This window comes from Callithrix jacchus, chromosome X, assembly GCF_049354715.1.
Source record: "Callithrix jacchus isolate 240 chromosome X, calJac240_pri, whole genome shotgun sequence".
In the NCBI taxonomy this organism is placed as follows: Eukaryota; Metazoa; Chordata; class Mammalia; order Primates; family Cebidae; genus Callithrix; species Callithrix jacchus.
The window spans coordinates 130356186-130377063 of NC_133524.1; the positions used below are offsets into that span (position 1 = coordinate 130356186).

General features: G+C 41.3%; 1 protein-coding gene across 6 annotated transcripts in view; it reads left to right on the forward strand.

The window, feature by feature from the left end:
• Positions 1-804: 804 nt before the first annotated feature.
• The window catches only part of PABIR3 (PABIR family member 3), a 49396-nt gene continuing 29322 nt past the window's right edge, over positions 805-20878 (forward strand). For 3 of the 6 annotated variants that reach the window (XR_013531545.1, XM_008989934.5, XM_078362913.1), the window contains exons 1-3: positions 4903-4950; positions 5295-5465; positions 12090-12168. Coding sequence is in view for 5 of the 6 variants with exons in the window: in XM_008989934.5 (XP_008988182.1) it covers positions 5356-5465; positions 12090-12168 (189 nt within the window). In the remaining variant the exon portion in view is untranslated. Of the gene's footprint in view, positions 921-4902; positions 5067-5294; positions 5466-12089; positions 12169-20878 lie in introns of those variants that run through there. The other 3 variants (XM_008989932.4, XM_008989935.5, XM_008989933.5) reach the window with 3 other exon arrangements.

The following is a 20878-nucleotide window of genomic DNA, read 5'->3' on the forward strand; positions in this document are numbered from 1 at the left end:
TTATCAGGACTCCACAAACCCTGCGAATCCTCCCCACTCGAATGACCCTGGGGAAGAGAAGACCATTGCATTGAAATGTAATACTTATGAAATTGCTTTCAAAATTCAGCAAGAAATAATAATTTTGCTTGCCATTGTCCCATACGAAACTTGCCAAGGCCAATTGTCATTTTATTCCTCACTGTCTATGCTTTCTGCCTGTATAGAATAAGGGATCTATAAGTACTTTTAGATAGTTTCTTTTACATTGCCTGTATTTTTCTCCCAGCTAGATTAGAAATAACAACTTCTGTTTTTGAGCAACTTCTGCATCTGTTTTTATCTCAAGGTCTCAGCAACCCTTAAGGCCAGCTCCACCTCCTACTCCACGCTCAAAAGAAATTACAATATATTCTTTTGTTCACAATAGCTACTAAACAATCATTTGTTGGCCGCAGCTTGCACTGACCCTAACTCTGAGAAGTCAAACAATTTCCTTGAATCCCTAAATTTGAGGAGCTTAACAATTTAGGGGAAATTCAAGGATAGGTGAGTAGAAGAGTGCTACTGGGGCCATCATTTTCAGGTTTTATTCACATCTTTCTTGCCTGCCAGTTTCTTTTACCTTTCATGTAAATCCTTTGGGAAGGTTTGGGGTGTTTGTTGTTTGTAGATTTGGTTCCGACTTGTATTTGACTTACTCTTGTGTTAACAAAAGGTTACACTGTAGTAGCTTCCAGGTTGCCATGACAACTGGGAGAATAGAGAGCTGATTATCACGTGTTTGTTGGTTACTTTTATAGGTGAAGGCCTGGGACAGACGGCAGCAGACTGGAATATGCAAAGAGAAGAGTAGCCTAAGTGTCAAGTCTAGATCGAAGAAAACCAGTATCCCAAGATCATGGCGTATTTCCCTTGAACTGAAAGAACGGATCAGCGAGGTTGGTATAATACTATGTGGGTGGAAATGGGGAGAAGTAAAAGCAATTTATTTAATGTTGTGTTTGCCATTGTAGCATATAGAATTCTCGGTGTTTTTGTATTACTTATTCCTTTTGATATTCCAATTTGTGTAGGTACTATGAGTCCTATTTCTATCTTTACAGGTTTGGGGTTCCTGACACGTAGTTGTTCTCTAGTTAAAGAGAGCTCCTTCTCTTTGATAATAGCTGTAAACTTATTACTATCTCATATATTTAGTTTTTCATACTACTAAATCCTTTTCTTAGAAACATAGTCCCTTGGTCACTGCTTCCTTGTCATTTTATTATACTATTTTCTTTTTTTGAGACCAAGTAGTCTCACTCTGTTGCCCAGGCTGGGGTGCAGCGGTGCAATCTCAGCTCACTGCAACCTCCACCTCCTGGGTTCAAACGATTCTCCTGCCTCAGCCTCCTGAGTAGCTGGGTTTACAGGCCCACACTACCAAGCCCAGCTAATTTGTTTGTATTTTTTTAGTAGAGATGGGGTTTCACCATGTTGGCCGGGCCGGTCTCGAACACCTGACCTTGTGATCTACCTGTCTCGGCCTCCCAAAGTGCTGGGATTATAGGTGTGAGCCACAGCACCTGGCCCAGTATACCTATTTTCTTAGTGTTATTGTACTTATTTAAAAATTAGATATTTGTCATGCTTAGGCAGGATGAGATTTTGTCCATTTATTCAAAATATACGTATGAAACCTTATTACCTGCCAAAAATACCAGCAAATGGTGAAAAGTAAAATGAACAGAGTGGAGGTAAAATTCACTTGTTCGCTGGTGTGCTCCACATTTTTCTGTTATTCAGACAATTTGTTTTTGACTCTGTTCTGTCTTTAATCACTGCCTTCTGCATTCACCCTGAATGTACTCAGCTTTAACCATCATCTTTTATAAACTTTCCAAGTACCCTAGGAATTTTAACAGCCGCATTTAGGAGATCTTGATACTAGCCTGAATTCTGCTGGTATCTAATTATGTGCTATTAATCTCTTTGGAATTTTATCCAACTGTAAAATAGAAATGATTTACCTACTCTACAAGATAGCAATGCAAGATAGGCTATTTAAACCTGCATGTATTCATAAAATAATTTAATAAGGATTTACCAAATGCTTATGAGTACAGAAATTGTGTCCAGGGAGATATTCTGAGGCACCTCATTTTTTTTTACTTAAACAGAAGGGCAGAGGAATCTTGGCTTTGCCACTTGGTAGTTGTAACGTGAGTAACCCCTCTTGGCTTTGGTTTCCTCCATTGAAAAGTGGACATTGTGATGGTGCCTACCTCACAGAATTATTGTAAACTTTAAATGCAATCATATATTTAAAGTGATTAGGACAGTACCTCGAACATAGTAAGTGACCAATAAATGGTAGCTATTAGTAATCTGTCTTATATCAGGAACGGAGACTCCAAATCATTCTGATGTCTGGGATTTAAGTAATCTAATTCTATTTAATGGAATCAAGTTTGTCTTATTCTATTCCCACAATGAACAAAGAATAAATAATTATGATCTTACATGTCGTGACTTGTCACGAACTATCTCAGGACTGTCCCATTATTTTAAGTTCACCACTGGCTAGCTGAGCAGGATTGATGATTGAACCACTGGAGATAAGTATGTGAAAACATTTTGTAGGCTGGGTGCGGTGGCTCATACCTGTAATCCCAGCACTTTGGGAGGCCAAGGCGGGCAGATCACCTGAGGTCAGAAGTTCCAGACCTGCCTGACCAACATGGAGAAACCCTGTCTCTACTTAAAATACAAAATTAGCCGGGCGTGGTGGCGCATGCTTGTAATCCCAGCTACCTTGGAGGCTGAGGCAGGAGAATTGCTTGAACTTGGGAGGGTGAGGTTGCAGTGAGCCAAGATTGCTGAGCCAAGATCATGCCATTGCACTCCAGCCTGAGCAACAAGTGTGAAACTCCATCTCAAAAAATAAAAATAAAAAAAAAAGAAGAAACATTTCATAAACTGTATAGTGCTATTCCAGTGTTATGACTATTTTTTTTTTTTTTTTGAGATGTAGTTTCACTCTTGTTGCCCAGGCTGGAGTGCAATGCTGTGATCTTGGCTCACTGCAACCTCTGCCTCCCAGGTTCAAGCAATTCTCCTGCCTCAGCCTCCTGAGTAGCTGAGATTACAGGCATGTGCCACCATACCCAGCAAATTTTTTTGTATTTTTAGTAGAGATGGATTTTCTCCATGTTGGTCAGGCCAGTCTCGAACTCCAGACCTCAGGTCATCTGCCGGCCTCGTCCTCCCAAAGTTCTGGGATTACAGGCGTGAGCCACTGTGCCTGGCCGTGTTACGACTATTTTAATTAATAACTCCCATTTCACTAGATTTATTTGCCTTCTCTGCCAGTTCTCTCTGTGGTTACTAAAATGTGTGGTTTTGCAAAGTTATTAGCATGGGATTAAGACTTCAGTACTCAATGTGGCTCATGAACTGGTGGTGAAAACTTCTAAAAGAGCAGTTCTTAAAATGATATGAGCCATGGCAGCATTGTTAGAATGTATAGAGCCTCTAATATTAGCTGAAACGGAAACACTGATTTACATAGATACTAAATTCTGAGGTTTTTTTTTTTTTTTTTTTGAGACGGAGTCTTGATTGTTCTGTCCCCAGGCTGGAGTGCAGTGGCGCGATCTCGGCTCACTGCAGCCTCCACCTACCGAGTTCAAGCATTCTCCTGCCTGAGCCTCCTGAGTGCTGGGACTGCAGACACGCGCCACCAGGCTCGGCTAATTTTTGTATTTTAGTAGAGGCGGGGTTTCACTATGGTTAGGATGGTCTGGATCTCCTGACCTCATGATCCGCCCGCCTCGGCCTCTCAAAGTGCTGGGATTACAGACGTGAGCCACCGTGTCTGGGCGATATTTGTTTTAAGCAAAGTCTTACTTAATCCCAGCTACTCGGGAGGCTGAGGCAGGAGAATTGCCTGAACCCGGGAGGCGGAGGTTGCGGTGAGCCGAGATCGCGCCATTGCACTCCAGCCTGGGTAACAAGAGCGAAACTCCGTCTCAAAAAAAAAAAAAAAAAAAAGAAGTCTTACTGCTTTAACTCAAATCTTGTAAATTAGCTGAGGTCTTTGTTTTTTATATGAATAGATGTGAGGAGCCAGATTATATATAATGTAAAAATACACACAGTGGCTGGTCGTGGTGGCTCACACCTGTAATCCCAGCACTTTGGGAGGCGGAGGTGGGCGGATCACCTGAGGTCAGGAGTTTGAGACCAGCCTGGCCAACATGGTGAAACCCCGTCTCTACTAAAAATACAAAAATTAGCTGGGTGTGGTGGTGGGTGCCTGTTACTCGGGAGGCTGAGGCAAGAGAATCACGTGAGCCGAGACCATGGCCACTGCACCCCAGCCTGAGCAACAAGAGCGAAACTCTGTCTCAAAGAACACCCCCTCAAAAACAAACAAAAAAATCCACACTGTACAATTATGGCTAAATAAAAGAAAGAAACCACACCGAAAACAGTGATTAGTTTGCCGAATGAGCTAAATTAGGTTAGCGCCTTAGCAAGCCTCTTTGGGACCAAGTGGCCTCTAAGCACCTAGGTAGTAGTATCTTTTCCTTTTCAGACTTTTGCTTTTGTAAAATTGCAGAGGTGTAGTGTGTCTGCTGCCACAGGATGGAAAAATGCATCATGGGAGGTTAGAAGCTTGTTGGCCTCCCTCATAAAGGGATGATGAGAAAACTGAGTACCAGGCATAGAGCAAAAAGGAACTCACTCCTCCCAACGCTTTCATTTCTAAATTATGCTTAGGGAAACCATGCCAGGGTTAGCAAAAGAAAAGAGGCACAACCACGGCGGGTGGGCTTTGGGGAAAGAGGAAAGAGGGCGGGACGTGGGGAAGAAAGCGACCTCTTTGCGCATGCGCCACTGGGAAAGCTGACAAAGGCGCGTAAAGTGACGTCATGTGACTCACAATGCTTGTGGTCTCGCTGGAAGAGTGGCGCGGGCTCTGAGGTACGGAACCCAGCTGATTGTCAAAGGCGACAGGTTGTAGTTTTTGTTTTGTCCCGAAAGGCTTACCATGAATTGCCAGGGCTGAGAGAGACGAAGAGGATTTGCGGCGGTGACAGGTTAAATTTCCCAGTTACATTGTAGAGTTGGAGGTGGGGGACCTTCTCATTGTTAGAGACCCAGATCATGGGAAATAGGCGGTTCGGAGCCAGTCCTGCCTAACTTTGTGCTCCCTGATGTTAGGCATGTTAGGGCTGCAAAGGTGGGCACCCCCACTCACCTAAGAGCTTTCTCCCCTCTTCTTTTTTTTCCCCTTTGCCTCTCTTCTTACATCATCTGCCACTCAGTCGGCTTTCCTTGTGTGAACTGGAGCGGGAAAACCTTGAGAACTTATTCGTCGACCCAGACATGGCGCAGGAGAAAATGGAACTAAATCTCGAATCGCCGCCGACTTCCACCACCTCAGACAGCAACATTCTGAGAGGAGGCAGCAGTGCCCCTTTGATCAATGGACTTGGGTGAGCCGGGTTGAGATACTGGAGGAGGCAAGCGGGTGGGGAGCAGGTGCTCTGGAAAGTGATTTCCTATAGAATTCCCGTCCCTTTATTTGTTGATGTTCCGCAGGTATCTCCCTTGTTCCTGGTGTCCAGAAATCCCACCCTCAACCTTGGGTGGGGGTAGTGGGATGGGCTGACCTGAGGGAGAGTGCGCACCCACCCCTGAGGTTGACAGACATCTAAACCTGAATATCCTCTCCTGACAGTCCACGCGGACCCGAAGGCAGCAGCCAATTGGTGTGGAGCAGGACTTTTTTCTATCTTCACCCCATTTCTTACTCCTTTGAAGAAATTTAGCATCCTCCCCCACTCGCCTCCAGATCTTCTGCCATGACTCTAATATTTGTCATTTCAGCTGCTTTGTCACCTCTGACCTTCACCTCCAGCCTCTCGAATGAAAATGGTTGTCAAGCAGATAAGCTTTGGACTTTTTAACACATACACGCACACGCACACACACACACACACACACACACACACACACATATATATATATATATATATATTTTTTTTTTGAGACGGAGTCTTGCTCTGTCGCCTAGTCTGGAGTGCAGTGGCATGATCTCAGTTTACTGTAATCTCCACCTCCCGGGTTCAAGCGATTCTCATGCCTCAGCCTCCCTAGTAGCTGGAATTACAGGAGCCCGCCACCACACCTGGCTAATTTTTTGTATTTTTAGTAGAGACGGGGTTTTGTCATATTGGCCGGGCTGGTCTGGAACTCCTGGCCTCAGGTGATCTGCCTGCCTCAGCTTCCCAAAGTGTTGGGATTACAGATGTGAACCACCGGGCCCTGCCTACACCTATTTTTTATTGGAGCAAAAAGTTTTGATACCACAGAAGCTTGATCTCCTAAATTACACATTCATGCTGGGTGGTAACTCCCCAAAGGGGGAGAAAATAGTTCTTGGGGGAGTGTGAAAAATTTTTGCTCTTTTTATGTATACAGATATACATACAGTACATATATATAGTACATATGTGTTACTAAAATTTCATGGGGGAGCAATTGGGGAAAATGTCTAAAGAGACTTTTCAGAGGGTCAATAATGGAAAAAGGATTTTAAAACACTACACTAAGTGATAGTTAACTGTATTTCTGAAGGTCTAGCATTACTAAATCTTATTTCTTAAACTAGAGTTTTAAAATGAGATTTTGGATCTCACATTTCAGTCTATAAGATTTTCTAGATAGTGTAAAAATATCTGAAAAATGCATTCACTACATACATTACTAACTTTGCTCCTCACCTTTTGTGGCGTCATACTAATTGATAGTTGTAATTCACAATACCATAGACCATCAAGAAGGGATTCAGAGACCAGCTTTACCCTCCTCGTTTAGCGTATGAGCAAACTGAGGCCCATAAATCTCCAAAATGACATGTTTAGCGGCAGATCCAGTACTAGGAATCTCTGTTTCCTTACTCCTAAACGACTGTTCTGTCCACTGCTAACCAATGTTTAAGCTGATTAACTCTAAATAAATGCTACTTTTGGGTCATTTGAAGTAGGAGAAAATATATTGTTCACAAAGTGAAAAGCAAATGCAGATTGACCAAAAGAAAATACATGGCCTTTTTAAAATAGGCTGGCAGAAAAAATAGAATGGGAACTCTGCATGTTATGCTGAGAACAAGAACATTTTATACACTCAGGATTTTGCTCTAATCCTGTTGTGGCAATAAAGGAATTAAGGGACCCATTCTAGTAGGAGAAGAGAGCAGTAGGGAGAATGCTGGCTTTATTGAAGACAATGTAAAACAAAGAAATAGGTTGCAAATAAATGATGGAGGATGTTGACTTGAAAGAACCTTTAGATCCTATTTAATGTATTAAATACGCCAGAGAAGGCGTGGGCTAGGCCCCTTCCCTAATCCTCAAAGTTCTGGAAACAGATCTCGGTTATCCCTTCATACCTTGTTTTGCTCTGCAAGTGATTTGGTTTTTGTGTGTTTTTTTTTTTTTTTTTTTGCTTTTATCATATTAGAGCATAGCTACAATGTTGGATTCTATAGCTTAAGATCCTGATGTGTGAAGCAAAATTTGTACAGAATGATGAGGGTCACTAGCATATTTCTTTACTAAGAGTTTAAAGATATAGAAGCCACAAAGTAGACAGAGTCCAGGGACTCTAGTCCATCAGAAAGAAGTAACATAGGAATGATGTGTGATGTGCCTGAGGTCAGAGAACTTACCCAAATGATCTAAGGGCATTTTTTGTGCTTTTGTAGAAAATGTAGCGTGTGGGTCGGGCGCGGTGGCTCAAGCCTGTAATCCCAGCACTTTGGGAGGCCAAGGCGGGTGGATCACGAGGTCAAGAGATCGAGACCATCCTGGTCAACATGGTGAAACCCCGTCTCTACTCAAAATACAAAAAATTAGCTGGGCATGGTGGCGCGTGCCTGTAATCCCAGCTACTCGGGAGGCTGAGGCAGGAGAATTGCCTGAACCCAGGATGCGGAGGTTGTGGTGAGCCGAGATCGCGCCATTGCACTCCAGCCTGGGTAACAAGAGCGAAACTCCGTCTCAAAAAAAAAAAAAAAAAAAAAGAAGATGTAGGGTGTGGTCAGAAAAGTTAGTCTGAAGCAAGAAAAATTTAGGATTACACTGAGCCTTAGTTGAATTCATTTTTACCTCAGTTCTCATTTGCGTATGTATTATGCTCACTTTTCTCTTTCTTTTTTCCTTCCTTGGCCCTCTAATACTTGTGTGCTCCCTCTTTCTAATCTATACCTGGTAGTAAAGCATTATTTTCAGAAAGGTGAGAGTCACTAGCATATTTCTTTAGTAGGAGTTAAAGATCTAGAAACCACAAAGTGGACGGAGTCCAGGGACTCTAATCCATCGGAAAGAAGTAACATAGGAATGATGTGACATGCCTGAGGTCACCCAAATAATCTGAGGGCATGTTTTGTGCTGTTGTAGAAAAATTTAGCTTGCTATACATTATTGCACCTCTTTCAAGTAGTTTTCGAATTTTGCTTGATGTTTCTTCTATATAAGGACCCTCTTGCACCAGTGTTTGCAGAATTAAATTCCTTACATTTGTTTCTTTCATGTCAACTCTTTTCAATACAGTATTACTGTTTTGAAGAAGTTTCTGCACTGTTTTGTGTATATCTTGTATTAATAAAAAATCCAATGTCAAAAGTTTTGAACCTCTTGGTTTTTATATTCTTTATCTCTGTAGGTGACTGACTTTATTACTGGTGTCTAACTATATTTAAAGCTAGGAGTTTTTTTTTTTTTACTTCTCTTTCTCTGACCATTATTCAAAGACTCAGAGATTAGGTTCTTGTATTCCTGCCAGTGTCTCCCTACCTTAAAAACCTCTACCTTGACCCTGCATTTAAACTGTTACTTCCTAAATTCTTTTTTTTTCTGAGATGGAGTCTCGTTCTGTTGCCCAGGCAGGAGTGCAGTGGCGCAATCTCGGCTCACCACAACCTCCGCCTCCTGGGTTCAGGCAATTCTCCTGCCTCAGCCTCCTGAGTAGCTGGGATTACAGGCACGTGCCACCATGCCCAGCTAATTTTTTTGTATTTTTAGTAGAGACGGGGTTTCACCATGTTGACCAGGATGGTCTCGATCTCTTGACCTCGTGATCCACCCGCCTCAACCTCCCAAAGTGCTGGGATTACAGGCTTGAGCCACCGCGCCCGGCCGATTATTTACTTATTAACTATGGCTACTTTCCCACTGCAGTGGCAGAACTGAGGAGTTGCAACAGATACTATATGGCCCACAAAGCCTAAAATGTTTACTCTCTGGCCCTTTGCAGAAAAAGTTTGCCCACCCTCTGGTTTATTGAACTCTTATGGATCTGGAAGAATAGCAGCCATGAAAAATTACTGCTTTGGGAATATTATGACATAAATCTATTATAGTTTAGCCAGAGCTCTTTATTGATCATTTGATGTGGAACGTTGAACATCCATCCAGTCATATACTATCTCTGCTTTTTCCAAGTTAGAAGTAGCACTTAGCTCAGTTCAGATATCACCTAGCGTTTTATAAATTCATGTTGAATGATGCATACCAGTCGAAGTATATGCTGCCTGAATTCTTTCTTTCAGTTACAGTCTTACTAAAATTGGCAAACAAATTTAGGGGAGAATATATCATTGCCAGCCCTACGTATTAGGCCCCCTACACGCATACACAAAAGAGAGTGGAAAGAAATAGCCCATTACTGTCCCTCCAGTTTTCTTATAAGTGACTGACAGAACATATTCCTATTCTCACGAAGAAAATGACTGGGAATGGAAGTAAAATTAGATACATCCATATACCTTCTCATTCACAAAATACTGAATTACGATCTCTTGTATGCAAATTATGTTGCAAAGATGTATCTCGGGGATCAATAAGCTTTAATAGGGAATATTAATATTCAAAGGACTTAAATGTAGAGTCAGATAAGTGCTTAGGGAGCTAAAGACAGTGCTAGGGAATTCAAAGGGAGGGAGAAGGAGAAGGTGACATTTGAGATGGGTCTTCATGGATTGATAGGATATACCCTGGAAGAGAGGGGGCCAATGGTTGGGATAGCATTTTAAGTATTACATATACAACAGACTTGAAGGCAGAAAAGCATAGATATATTTCAGAGAACTGAATGGTCCACTTTGCCTGAACTCCTGACTCCCAAATGTTCATCTGCTGATCAGTGCTGATCTCAGACAAAGTTTTTACCAATCCATGCTTTTAGAGAAGTTAAGTACGGCATAATTAAAGATGTCATTATGTAGTTGCTAATTGTCCTTCCTGGGCAGGGCTGTACTGTACTCTGAGACTGTTACTCTCTTATTTTTTAAATACCAAAATGTCCTTTTACAAATGAAATGATGGTGTTGGTCAGTGGTGGGATTTTTTTTCTTTTTTTTTTTTTTTAAGACAGTCTCACTCTGTCACTCAGCTGGAGTCCAGTGGCACCATCTTTCCTCACTGCAACCTCCGCCTCCCAGGTTCAAGCGATTCTCCTGCCTCAGCCTCCTGAGTTGCTGGGATTACAGGTGGGCGCCACCACGCCCAGCTAATTTTTGTATTTTTAGTAGAGATGGGGTTTCACCATGTTGGCTAGGATGGTCTCGATCTCTTGACCTCGTGATCCACCTGCCTCGGCTTCCCAAAGTCTTGGGATTACAGGTGTGAGCCACTGCGCCCGGCCAATGGTGGAGTTTTTTTTTAAAAAAATGACTTGGCAAAAGAAAAAGGTGGCAACTGTATGTTTCTGCCTAGATTTTGTTTTGAAATTGTACTTGTCCATGAAATAGAAGAGTCTGGAGCCAAACTGTGGAGGGCTTTGAATGTCATAGTAAAGAACATAATTGAATTTGACAGGCACTGAAGAGAGTCACTGAACGTTGTGAGCAAACTGTTCTTTAAGAAGGTGCCCCCGGTAGTCTGTTAGATAGCCTGGAGAACGGAAAGAAGAGAGGCAAGGAGCCCAATTAGACTCTGGCAGTCTGCAGAAAAGGAAAAAGGCCTTGAATTGGTTTTTGGCAAGGAGCCTGAAAAGAATCAGGTGGATATCAGAGAGAGCGAGTATAGAGGTAAAATCTAAAATACTGGCAGTTGATTGGCTATAGGCAGCTAAAACAAAAAAAGGTTACAGATGATTTCTCATATAGAAGGAACCTGGATGCAGGGTGCATGCGAACCGTCTGTATTCTTTTTGCAACTTCTTGTGAGTCTCAAATCGTTTCAAAATAAAAAGTTATAATAAAAAGGAAAAAATGCCAGGCACAGCTGGGATCTGTGGTCCTGGCTACTCGAGAGGCTGAGGCAGGAGCATTGTTGAGCCTAGGAGTTTGAGGGCAGCCTGGGGAATATACAGCAGGACCACGTCTCTCAAAAAAAAAAAAAAAAAATGACGTGATGATTTCTTCGGGATTACAAGGTCAAATAGGATTCACTTGGGTGGGCAACCATCAAACCTGAGGACACAGATCCGTCTTCAGTGGGCTGCAGCTGCACAACTTCAGTCCATTGTTATCATGGGAATGCAGCCCAGTATTGCAAAATCTTGCCACTTTTCAATGGAAGCCAGAAAGTTGGAATCTGGGTTTTTTTCTTAATGCGAAATCTCACAGTGTACAAAACAAATTCAAAAACATTTTTAACACTGTGTAGGCCAAACAAAACACATCTGTGAAAAATCTCAGTTCCATCAACCCCTGCTATTGGTTATTCCTCTTATTCATGTGACACTTTGGGAGTTGAGAGGGAATTGGTATTTGCACATTGTTGCTCTGACCATAAATTTAAATCATTTACAGGTTTACACTGAAAACGATGTATTTCCAAGGTCACAATAAATTATACTTATTCTCTGTAGCATAATTAGAAGTAAAGTAGTATGCTAGAGAATTCCTTACCTTATATGGAGACTTGTTTAGGCTCAGCCAACTAAGGCCGTGTGTGTGTGTGTGTGTGTGTGTGTGTGTGTGTGTGAGAGAGAGAGAGAGAGAATTTCTACCTTTTCACAGCTTGCCTTTACCCTTGCTGTTTAAGTATTTGAAATCTGCTTTAAAAGAATTTTGTAATGGATTTTATATAACAAATGTTTTTTCTTTTTAGTTTTAATTCACAGGTGTTGCAAGCTGACACATTAAGAGTTAGGACAAACAGAAAAACGTTTGGGAATCAACATTCTCTGGTAAGAAAATGCTTATAGTGGCCTCCCTGTCCAAGATTGGTGCTTATTGGTCTTAACTAATGGTCTTCAAACATGAGCATTCACAGGGAGGGCTTATTAAAATACAGATGGCCAGCGGGAGTCTCACCCCCAGGGTTTCTGATTAAGTAGATCGGGGGTGGAGCTTGAGAATCTGCCTTTCTAACAAGTTCCCACTTTGAGAAACACTGCTCCAAACATTACTGAAGGAAAAATAAACACACTGACTACAGTTATGATTGCTGCAGCTGCAACAGAATTAATTTTTAAATCCCATATGGATTTAACATTGAGATTTTATGTATAAGACCATCTGGTTGCCAATTTTTTTTAAAGAAAATTCTAACTTTGAGAGGAAAATTTGCAGACTCTCCTAAAAGTAGTTTTCAGGCTTTTAGTTAGACTTTTATCTCAGATTTATCTTGAATTGTAAATAAAATTTGCTTTTCATGGTGTTATAATGTAATCTCTAAATTATAACTCTTTTCTACTAATTATCCTGTAAACATAGGGAATATACTTGTACATCAGTAAGCCAAAGTGAATACATGATTCATTATATGATTTTTTTTTTTTTTTTTTGAGATGGAGTCTCTCTCTGTTGCCCAGGCTGGAGTGCAGTGGCCTGATCTCAGCTCACTGCGACCTCTGCCTCCCAGGTTCAAGTAATTCTCCTGCCTCAGCCTTCTGAGTTGCTGGAATTACAGGTGCCCACCACCACACCTGGCTAATTTTTTGTATTTTTTTTTTTTAGTAGAGACAAGGTTTCACCATCTTGGCCTAGTTGGTCTTGAACTCCTGACCTCAGGTGATCCACCCACCTCAGCCTCCCAAAGTGCTGGGATTACAGGCGTGAGCCACTGCCCCTGGCTGATTTTCTTTTTATTGAGATGAAATCCACATAACATTCAATTAACTATTTTAAAGTATACATTTCAATGGCATTTGGTGCATTCACAATGTTGTTCACCCACCACCTCTCTCTGGTTTCTAAAGTGCATATCCTTGTCTTGTTCCTCATCCAAGGGGGGAAGCTTTCAGTCCTTCACCATTGAATATGATATTAGCTGTGAGTTTTTAGTAACTGCCCTTTATCATGTTAAGGAAGTTTTCTTTTACTTGCTGAGTATTTTTCCTTTTCCTTTCCTTCTTTTTCTTTTGAAACAGAGTTTCACTCTGTTGCCCAGGCTAGAGTGCAATGGCACAATCTTGGCTCACTGCAACCTCTGCCTCCCAAGTAGCTGGGATTACAAGCACCCACCACCCTGCGCAGCTAGTTTTGTTTGTTTGTTTTTTGTTTGTGTGTTTTTTAGTAGGGATGGGGTTTCATCATGTTGGCCAGGTTGGTCTCAAACTCCTGAACTTAGGTCATCCGCACACCTTGGCCTTCACAGCGCAGGAATTACAGGCATGAGCCACCGCACATGGCCTAGTGTTGATTCTTTAAATGTCTGATGGAGTTCGGCATTGAAACCATCTGACATTTCTTTGTTGGGAGGTTTTTTATTACCAATTCTATCTCTTGTTATAGGTCTGTTGAGATTTTCTATTTCATTTTGAATCAGTTTGGTAATTTATATGTTATGTATTACAGATTTCTCTTATAATATGATTTTTTAGTGTGAGAAAATCTATTGAATACATTGTAGTGAAATATTATATCTTGATATCAATTTAAAAATACTGCTCACTAATCATAAAACTAAACATTTTCCTCTTCATAGATTTTGATACTCAATATTATTTCCACAAATGCATTAATGTTATAGTGGGAGAAATTAGAACTGTTCATTAAATGAATCTTTCTTCTTTCCACTTATTTACTCATTCATTCAACAATATTTGTTGATCACCTGCTTACCTCTCAAAGCCTTCCATACGTATCCAGTCTTTTTTTTTTTTTTTTTTTGAGATGGAGTCTGGCTTTGTTGCCAGACTGGAGTGTAATGTCACCATCTCGGCTCACTGCAACTTCCGCCTCCTGGGCTCAAGCGATTCTCCTCCTGCCTCAGCCTCCCGAGCAGCTGGGACTACAGGTGCCCACCACCACGCCCGGCTAATTTTTGTATGTTTAGTAGGGATGGGGTTTCACCATGTTGGTAAGGCTGGTCTTAAACTCCTGACCTCATGATCCACCCACCTTGGCCTCCCAAAGTGCTGGAACTACACGCGTGAGCCACCAAGCCTGGCCAAATTTTTATATTTGAAAACACTTTCAGTTGAAGGAGGAGTGGGGTGAGATGAAGCCAGATTTAATTGGGTTGAAGAATGACTGAGAGGCGAGGACCTATAAATGGCACTGTACGGCCGGGTGCAGTAGCTTACACCTGTAATCCCAGCACTTTTGGAGGCTGAAGTGGGCAGATTACCTGAGGTCAGAAGTGTGAGACCAGCCTGCCCAACATGGCAAAACCCCATCTCTAAAAATACAAGAATTAACCAGGCATGGTGGCAGGCACCTGTAATCCCAACTACTCGGGAAGGTAAGGCAGGAGGATTCCTTGAACCTGGGAGGCAGAGGTTGCAGTGAGCCGAGATTGCACCACTGCACTCCAGCCTGGGCTACAGAGCAAGACTCAGTCTCAAAAGAAAAAAATGGCACTGTACATCCAAGCTCAGTTATTTGGGGGGCAAATTCCTCATCTGTAAAATGGGAATGTAAAAGTAACTGCTTTATAGGTTTGTTGTGGATTACATTGATCAGTATAAAGCACTCAGCACAGCACTGGCACATACTAAATGCTCAATAAGTATTACATGTGTTTATCAGTGATAGTACATATAGTTAGCAACCAGTATACTTGGCTTTTTAAAAATTATTATTATTAAATCTTTTTTTCTAGTACCAAACACTTAAAAGGATACTAGGCATTTTTAAAATGCATAACATTCCTTAGGAATTCTAGGCTCTTAATTTGCATAACATTCAGTTTAATATAATGCATATTTAAAATAAACCATCTTATATAACAGATTGTGTTTGATAGAATGGAAGTCATTTTACCTTATTGGATGATGGGGATTTCAAAGCTTGTTGGTTTAGCTTGCTATAACAATACTATGTGCATGTCTTTATTGTGTCAAAGTATCACTTCATTATTATTATAATACATTTATAAGTATATACTTACCTGTAGCATAGAAGTGCTGAATTATCTAGGAGAATGACATGATGACTTAGAATGCTTTTGGCAAAAGCAATCAAATCCAGTTAGAAGAGACTTAAACAGGCTGGGCGCGGTGGCTCATGCCTGTAATCCCAGCACTTTGGGAGGCGACAGAGTGGGTGGATCACCTGAGGTCAGGAGTTTGAGACCAGCCTGGCCAATATGGTGAAACCCCATCTCTCCTAAAGATACAAAAATTAGCTGGGTGTGGTGGCAAGCGCCTGTAATCCCAGCTACTCGGGAGGCTGAGACAGGAGAATCGCTTGAACCTGGTAGGTGGAGGTTGTAGTTGCGCCATGGCACTCTAGCCTGGGCAACAGAGAGAGACTCATATGAGAAAAAAATGTGTGTGTGTTTGTGTGTGTGTGTGTGTGTGTGCGCGTGCGCGTGTGTCTACATATGTAGGTAAAGCAATGTTTTAGAAACAAATCACTGTGACAGAAGGCATTGAAGAACCATAGGTTTCATTCAACACAAAAATAAATAAAGATGCATATTTTCTAAGCATCGTTAAAAAAAACTGTTCTCTCACAATTATTTTGTTTAATTAAGTGCAAATATTTTCTTCACTTCTCTCAGGAAATCACTCCACCCACTTCTGTTGAGCAGAAGCCTGAAGACCTCTTCTGACATTGAGACTGCCTTCTCTCAAATCACCCTTTTGCTTTATCTCTTAACAACTCTGAAGTTGGCATGTCTGTTTCTTTCTCTCCCACCAGGAATTCTGGCACTTTTGCTCAATCTGCGTGTCACTGCCTCACTTCTCCATCCCCACCCCCTCCTCTTCCAAAGGAAGCAAGGGGAATGTCTCATCTGCCTAAGAAAAAAGGTTGTGCTTTTCTTGAGCAATTCATCTGTTCTAATTTTATGCCTACTGACATCCATCTCATTAGATTTTGCTTTTCACATTGGCAACCACAAACCCCAAATCTACTGTATGGCCCACAAAGTCACGAGCATGTAGTACATTCCTGCCCTGCTTTGTGCCCTGTGCATCCAGTCCATGTTCAGTTGGTGTTAAGTAGCATTATAGGCCACCTTAAATCATTTCTGAAACTAGGCAGAGACATATATGAACATAGTGTACAACTCTTTGTTTAGGATTTTCTGAGCATTTTATCTCTAGTTACTGTAGTTCAAGATGGCTTAAAAACAGCAAACCTAGGAAACTGAAAAATAATTTTTAAAAATCTTAATTTCTTTGCAACATTAGTTTATGGTGATCTCTCTTAAATGGAACTAAGTTTGGTTTTTCCTCCAATCTTAATTCCTTCACTGGAGATAACTGTTGGGAATTAGCTTCACCCAGAACCCTCCCTAACCTTCACCTACTTCCACTCCCAGCCTGCTTCACACCATGACATTGTTCCTTGGTGCTGATACTCTTAGTTCCTTCCAAGGACTTTTTACTCTCCTGGAGTGTGAGAGAAAGGCACAGTGGGAAATTTACACAAAAGATATCAGTGAGGTTTATTACATCTGAGGAAACTCATTATTTCTATTTTAATATTTTGTTTCCTGTTGGAAAAAATATCTAAGGTAATTCCTTTGCAAACGCCACTTGTAGTACTTAATTTGGGGACAATTCTCTTCCAGAAATCTTGTTTTCTACAATTAGTTTCTCACATTATTACTAAAAGAATCAGCCAATACAATGTTTGATCCACATTTTGTCCAATTAAAAGGCCTTCTTGTGGCTTAGGATTCTGTAGCTCAAGTTCAAATCCTACCTACCTCAGACATTTCACACTGTCTCCCTGCTGGTATCATCAATTTCAGTCAGTCTTCTCACGATTTCCTGGATAAAGTTTTTCAGTTGGAAATCCTAAACCTTTGCCTGAATCTAAACTGGTTCCTTCCCATCCCTTAGGTAGCCATTAAAAATAATCTCTTCTAGGAAATCTTTCATTATTTTATGAAACAAATTTGCCATACCATGTTGTTCTCACTTATAAGTGGGAGCTAAATGATGAGAGCTTATGAACGCAGGGAAACAACAGACACTGGGGTCTACTTGAGTGGGGAGGGTGTGAGGAGGGAAGCAGAAAAGATAACTATTAGCTGGGCGTGGTGGCTCATGCCTGTAATCTCTGCACTGTGGGAGGCTGAGGCGGGCTGATCCTGAGGTCAGGAGTTCGAGACCAGGTCAGGAGATCGAGACCAGCCTGGCTAACACAGTGAAAACCTGTCTCTACTAAAAATACAAAGAAAAAAAAAATTAGCTGGGCATGGTGGCATGTGCCTGTAGTCCCAGCTACTCAGAAGGATGAGGCAGGAGAATCGCTTGAACCCGGGAAGCAGAGGTTGCAGTGAGCCGAGATCATGCCACTGCACTCCAGCCTGAGTGACAGCGAGAATCCGTCTCAAAACAAAAACAAAAACAAAAACTATTAGGTACTGGGCTTAATACCTGGGTGATGAAATAGTATGTACAACAGGCCACGTGCGGTGGCTTACACCTGTAATCCCAGCATTTTGGGAGGCCAAGGCAGGCAGACCACCTGAGGTCAGGAGTTTGAGACCAGCCTGGTCAACATGGTGAAACCACGTTTCTACTAAAAATACAAAAAAAAATTAGCCAGGCATGATGGTACATGCCTGTAGCCTCAACTACCTAAGAGGCTGAGACAGGAGAATCGCTTGAACCTGGGAGGTGGAGGTTGCAGTGAGCCAAGATTACGACACTGCACTCCAGCCTGGGTGACAGAGCAAGACTCCATCTCAAAAAACAAAACAAAACAAAAACAAAAAGTAAAATAATATGTACAACAAACTCTGGTGACACGTGTTTATCCATGTAACAAACCTTCACATGTACTTCCAAACCTAAAATAAAAGTTAAATAAAAAATAAAAAGTAATTGTCTTATTTATGACATGTCATTATAATACAGCCAGTGTCATAATTTCTATAGAAAATATATGTATACATTTAAGTTCAGTTTAGCAGATCTTTTTCCTTAAATTATAAACTTCACAAACCATAAAGCTTCATATTATATATTGTGAATTTTCTGTGCATTTGATTGATGAAGATGTGAACTTCAGTAGCATGAATTAAACGTATTACAATTCTGCATCTTCATTGCTGGGTGTGGTGGCTCACGCCTGAAATCGCAGCACTTTGGGAGGCCGAGGCAGGCAGATCACCTGAGGCCAGGAGTTCCAGACCAGCCTGACCAACATGGAGAAACCCTGTCTGTACTAAAAATACATGACTAGGCAAGAGTGGTGGTACATGCCTGTAATCCCAGCTACCTGGGAGGCTGAGGCAGGAGAATCACTTGAACCCAGGAGACGGAGGTTGTGGTGAGCCAAGATTGTGCCATTGCACTCCAGCCTGGGCCACAAGAGCGAAACTCTGTCTCAAAATAATAATAATAATAATAAAATAATAAAATTCTGCTTCTTGAAAGGTGTGTTTGTGTATATATATGTATATTTGTATATGTGTATTCTGTGTACACGTATACATACATGTATACATGTATATGCATATACACACAAAATGTACACATGTACACATATATCCACGTGTATATGAGATTTTTTCAGGAAAAACTAAATTTTTCAGATTCTGTTCGTGCTACTGCACAACCTCTCAATTAGTGCTACTGAAGGAAAACACTGGGGAAGAATCTCCAAAACTGTGTAAATCACAGTGTTTTCTGCTTGCTTTGAAAATTTGATTATTTTTATAGTATGCCTTAAGAATGGGCATATAAATATTTTTTTGAATTAGCAACATCAGAGGTTCAAGGTGAAAAAGAAAAAAATCGCAGTATCTAATGTTGAAAGGGTACAAGGAAGTCGGCATTCTAATACGCTACTGGGAAGTAAATTTGTGTAAGTTATCTGGAGGCAGCTTGGCAATGTGTGTCAACAACCTTCCAACCCAGAAATTCCAGCTCTATGAATTTATGCCAAGGAATTAAGGATGTACACAAACATTAGCTTAAAAGATATTATTACAACATTGTTTAGATGAGCTAGCAAAAAATATGGCAACAGTCTGAATGTCTAACAATAGGGACTAGGTTAATCGACAGATTCTTCATTACCTGTATTTGAATTCCGGTTCTAGCAATGACTACATAACCCCCTGGGCAAGTTGCCTCAGTTTTCCTGAGGCAAAATGAGGGTGATAATAATGCCTACCTCATGGGTTTGCTGTGAGAATTGAGTGAGATAAGGCCAGGTGGGGTGGCTCATGCTTGTAATTCCAGCACTTTGGGAGGCTGAGGTGGATCACGAGGTAAGGAGTTTGAGAACAGCCTGGCCAACACCGTGAAACCCCATCTCTACTAAAAATACAAAAATTAGCAGGGCGTGGTTGCGGGTGCCTGTAATCCCAGCTACTTGGGAGGCTGAGGCAGAGAATCACTTGAACCCGGGAGGCGGAGGTCGCAGTGAGCTGAGATTGTGCCACTGCACTCCAGCCTGGGCGACAAAGTTAGACTCCATCTCCAAAAAGAAAGAATTGAGATAAAACATATGTGACATATAATAAAAGTGCTGCTTATTATTATGGTACATCCTTATAGTATAATATTCAGCACTTAAATGGTGTTGCACATGAATTTTAACATGGAAAGACTCAGAATGTACTAAATTATATATATTAAATATATATGCTTTATAATGAGCCAAAATGTAAGTCAATTTCTGTTAAAACCAAAAAGATCACGGCCAGGCACAGTGACTCACACCTGTAATCACAATACTTTGGGAGGCCAAGGCAGGCGGATCACTTGAAGCCAGGAGTTTGAGATCAGCCTGGCCAACATGGTGAAACCCTGTCTCTACTAAAAATACAAAAATTAGCTGGGCATGGTGGTGTGCACCTGTAATCCCAGCTACTCGGGAGGCTGAGGCTGGAGAATCACTTGAACCGAGGAGGTAGAGGTTGCAGTGAGCCAAGCTTTGGCCACTGTACTGTAGCCTGGATAACAGACTAAGACAGAATAAGAAGAATGAGGAGGAGGAGGAGGAGGAGAAGAGGAGGAGGAGGAGGAGGAAGAGGAAGATGAAAAAAATCAGGATGAATAGGCAGAGCATAGAGGAATTTTAGGGCAGAGAAACTACTCTGTACCATACTCTAATGGTGGATGTATGTCATACATGTGTCCAAACCTTTAGCATGTCCAAGACCAGGAGTAAACCTAAATGTAAACTATGAACTTTGGGTGGCAATGATGTGCCAATGTAGATTCACTGGTTGTAACTAATGTACCATTCTAGTGAGGGATGTTGATAGTAGGAGAGGCTGCACATGTGTGAGGGCCAGGGGTATGTGGGAACTCTTCATAATTTCTTTTCAATTTTGCTGTGAACCGAACAGCACTCTAAAAAATAAAATCTATTAAAAATAAATAAAAGATCCAATAGTATATGAAAATACTAAAAACTGCTACGTAGCAGAGGACAGATAGCCTAGTTTTATAAATGTGCAGCATATAATCCAAGTTGTTTATGTATAATTAAATGATGAATTCTAGAGTATTTGATGATGGTAATAATAATGGT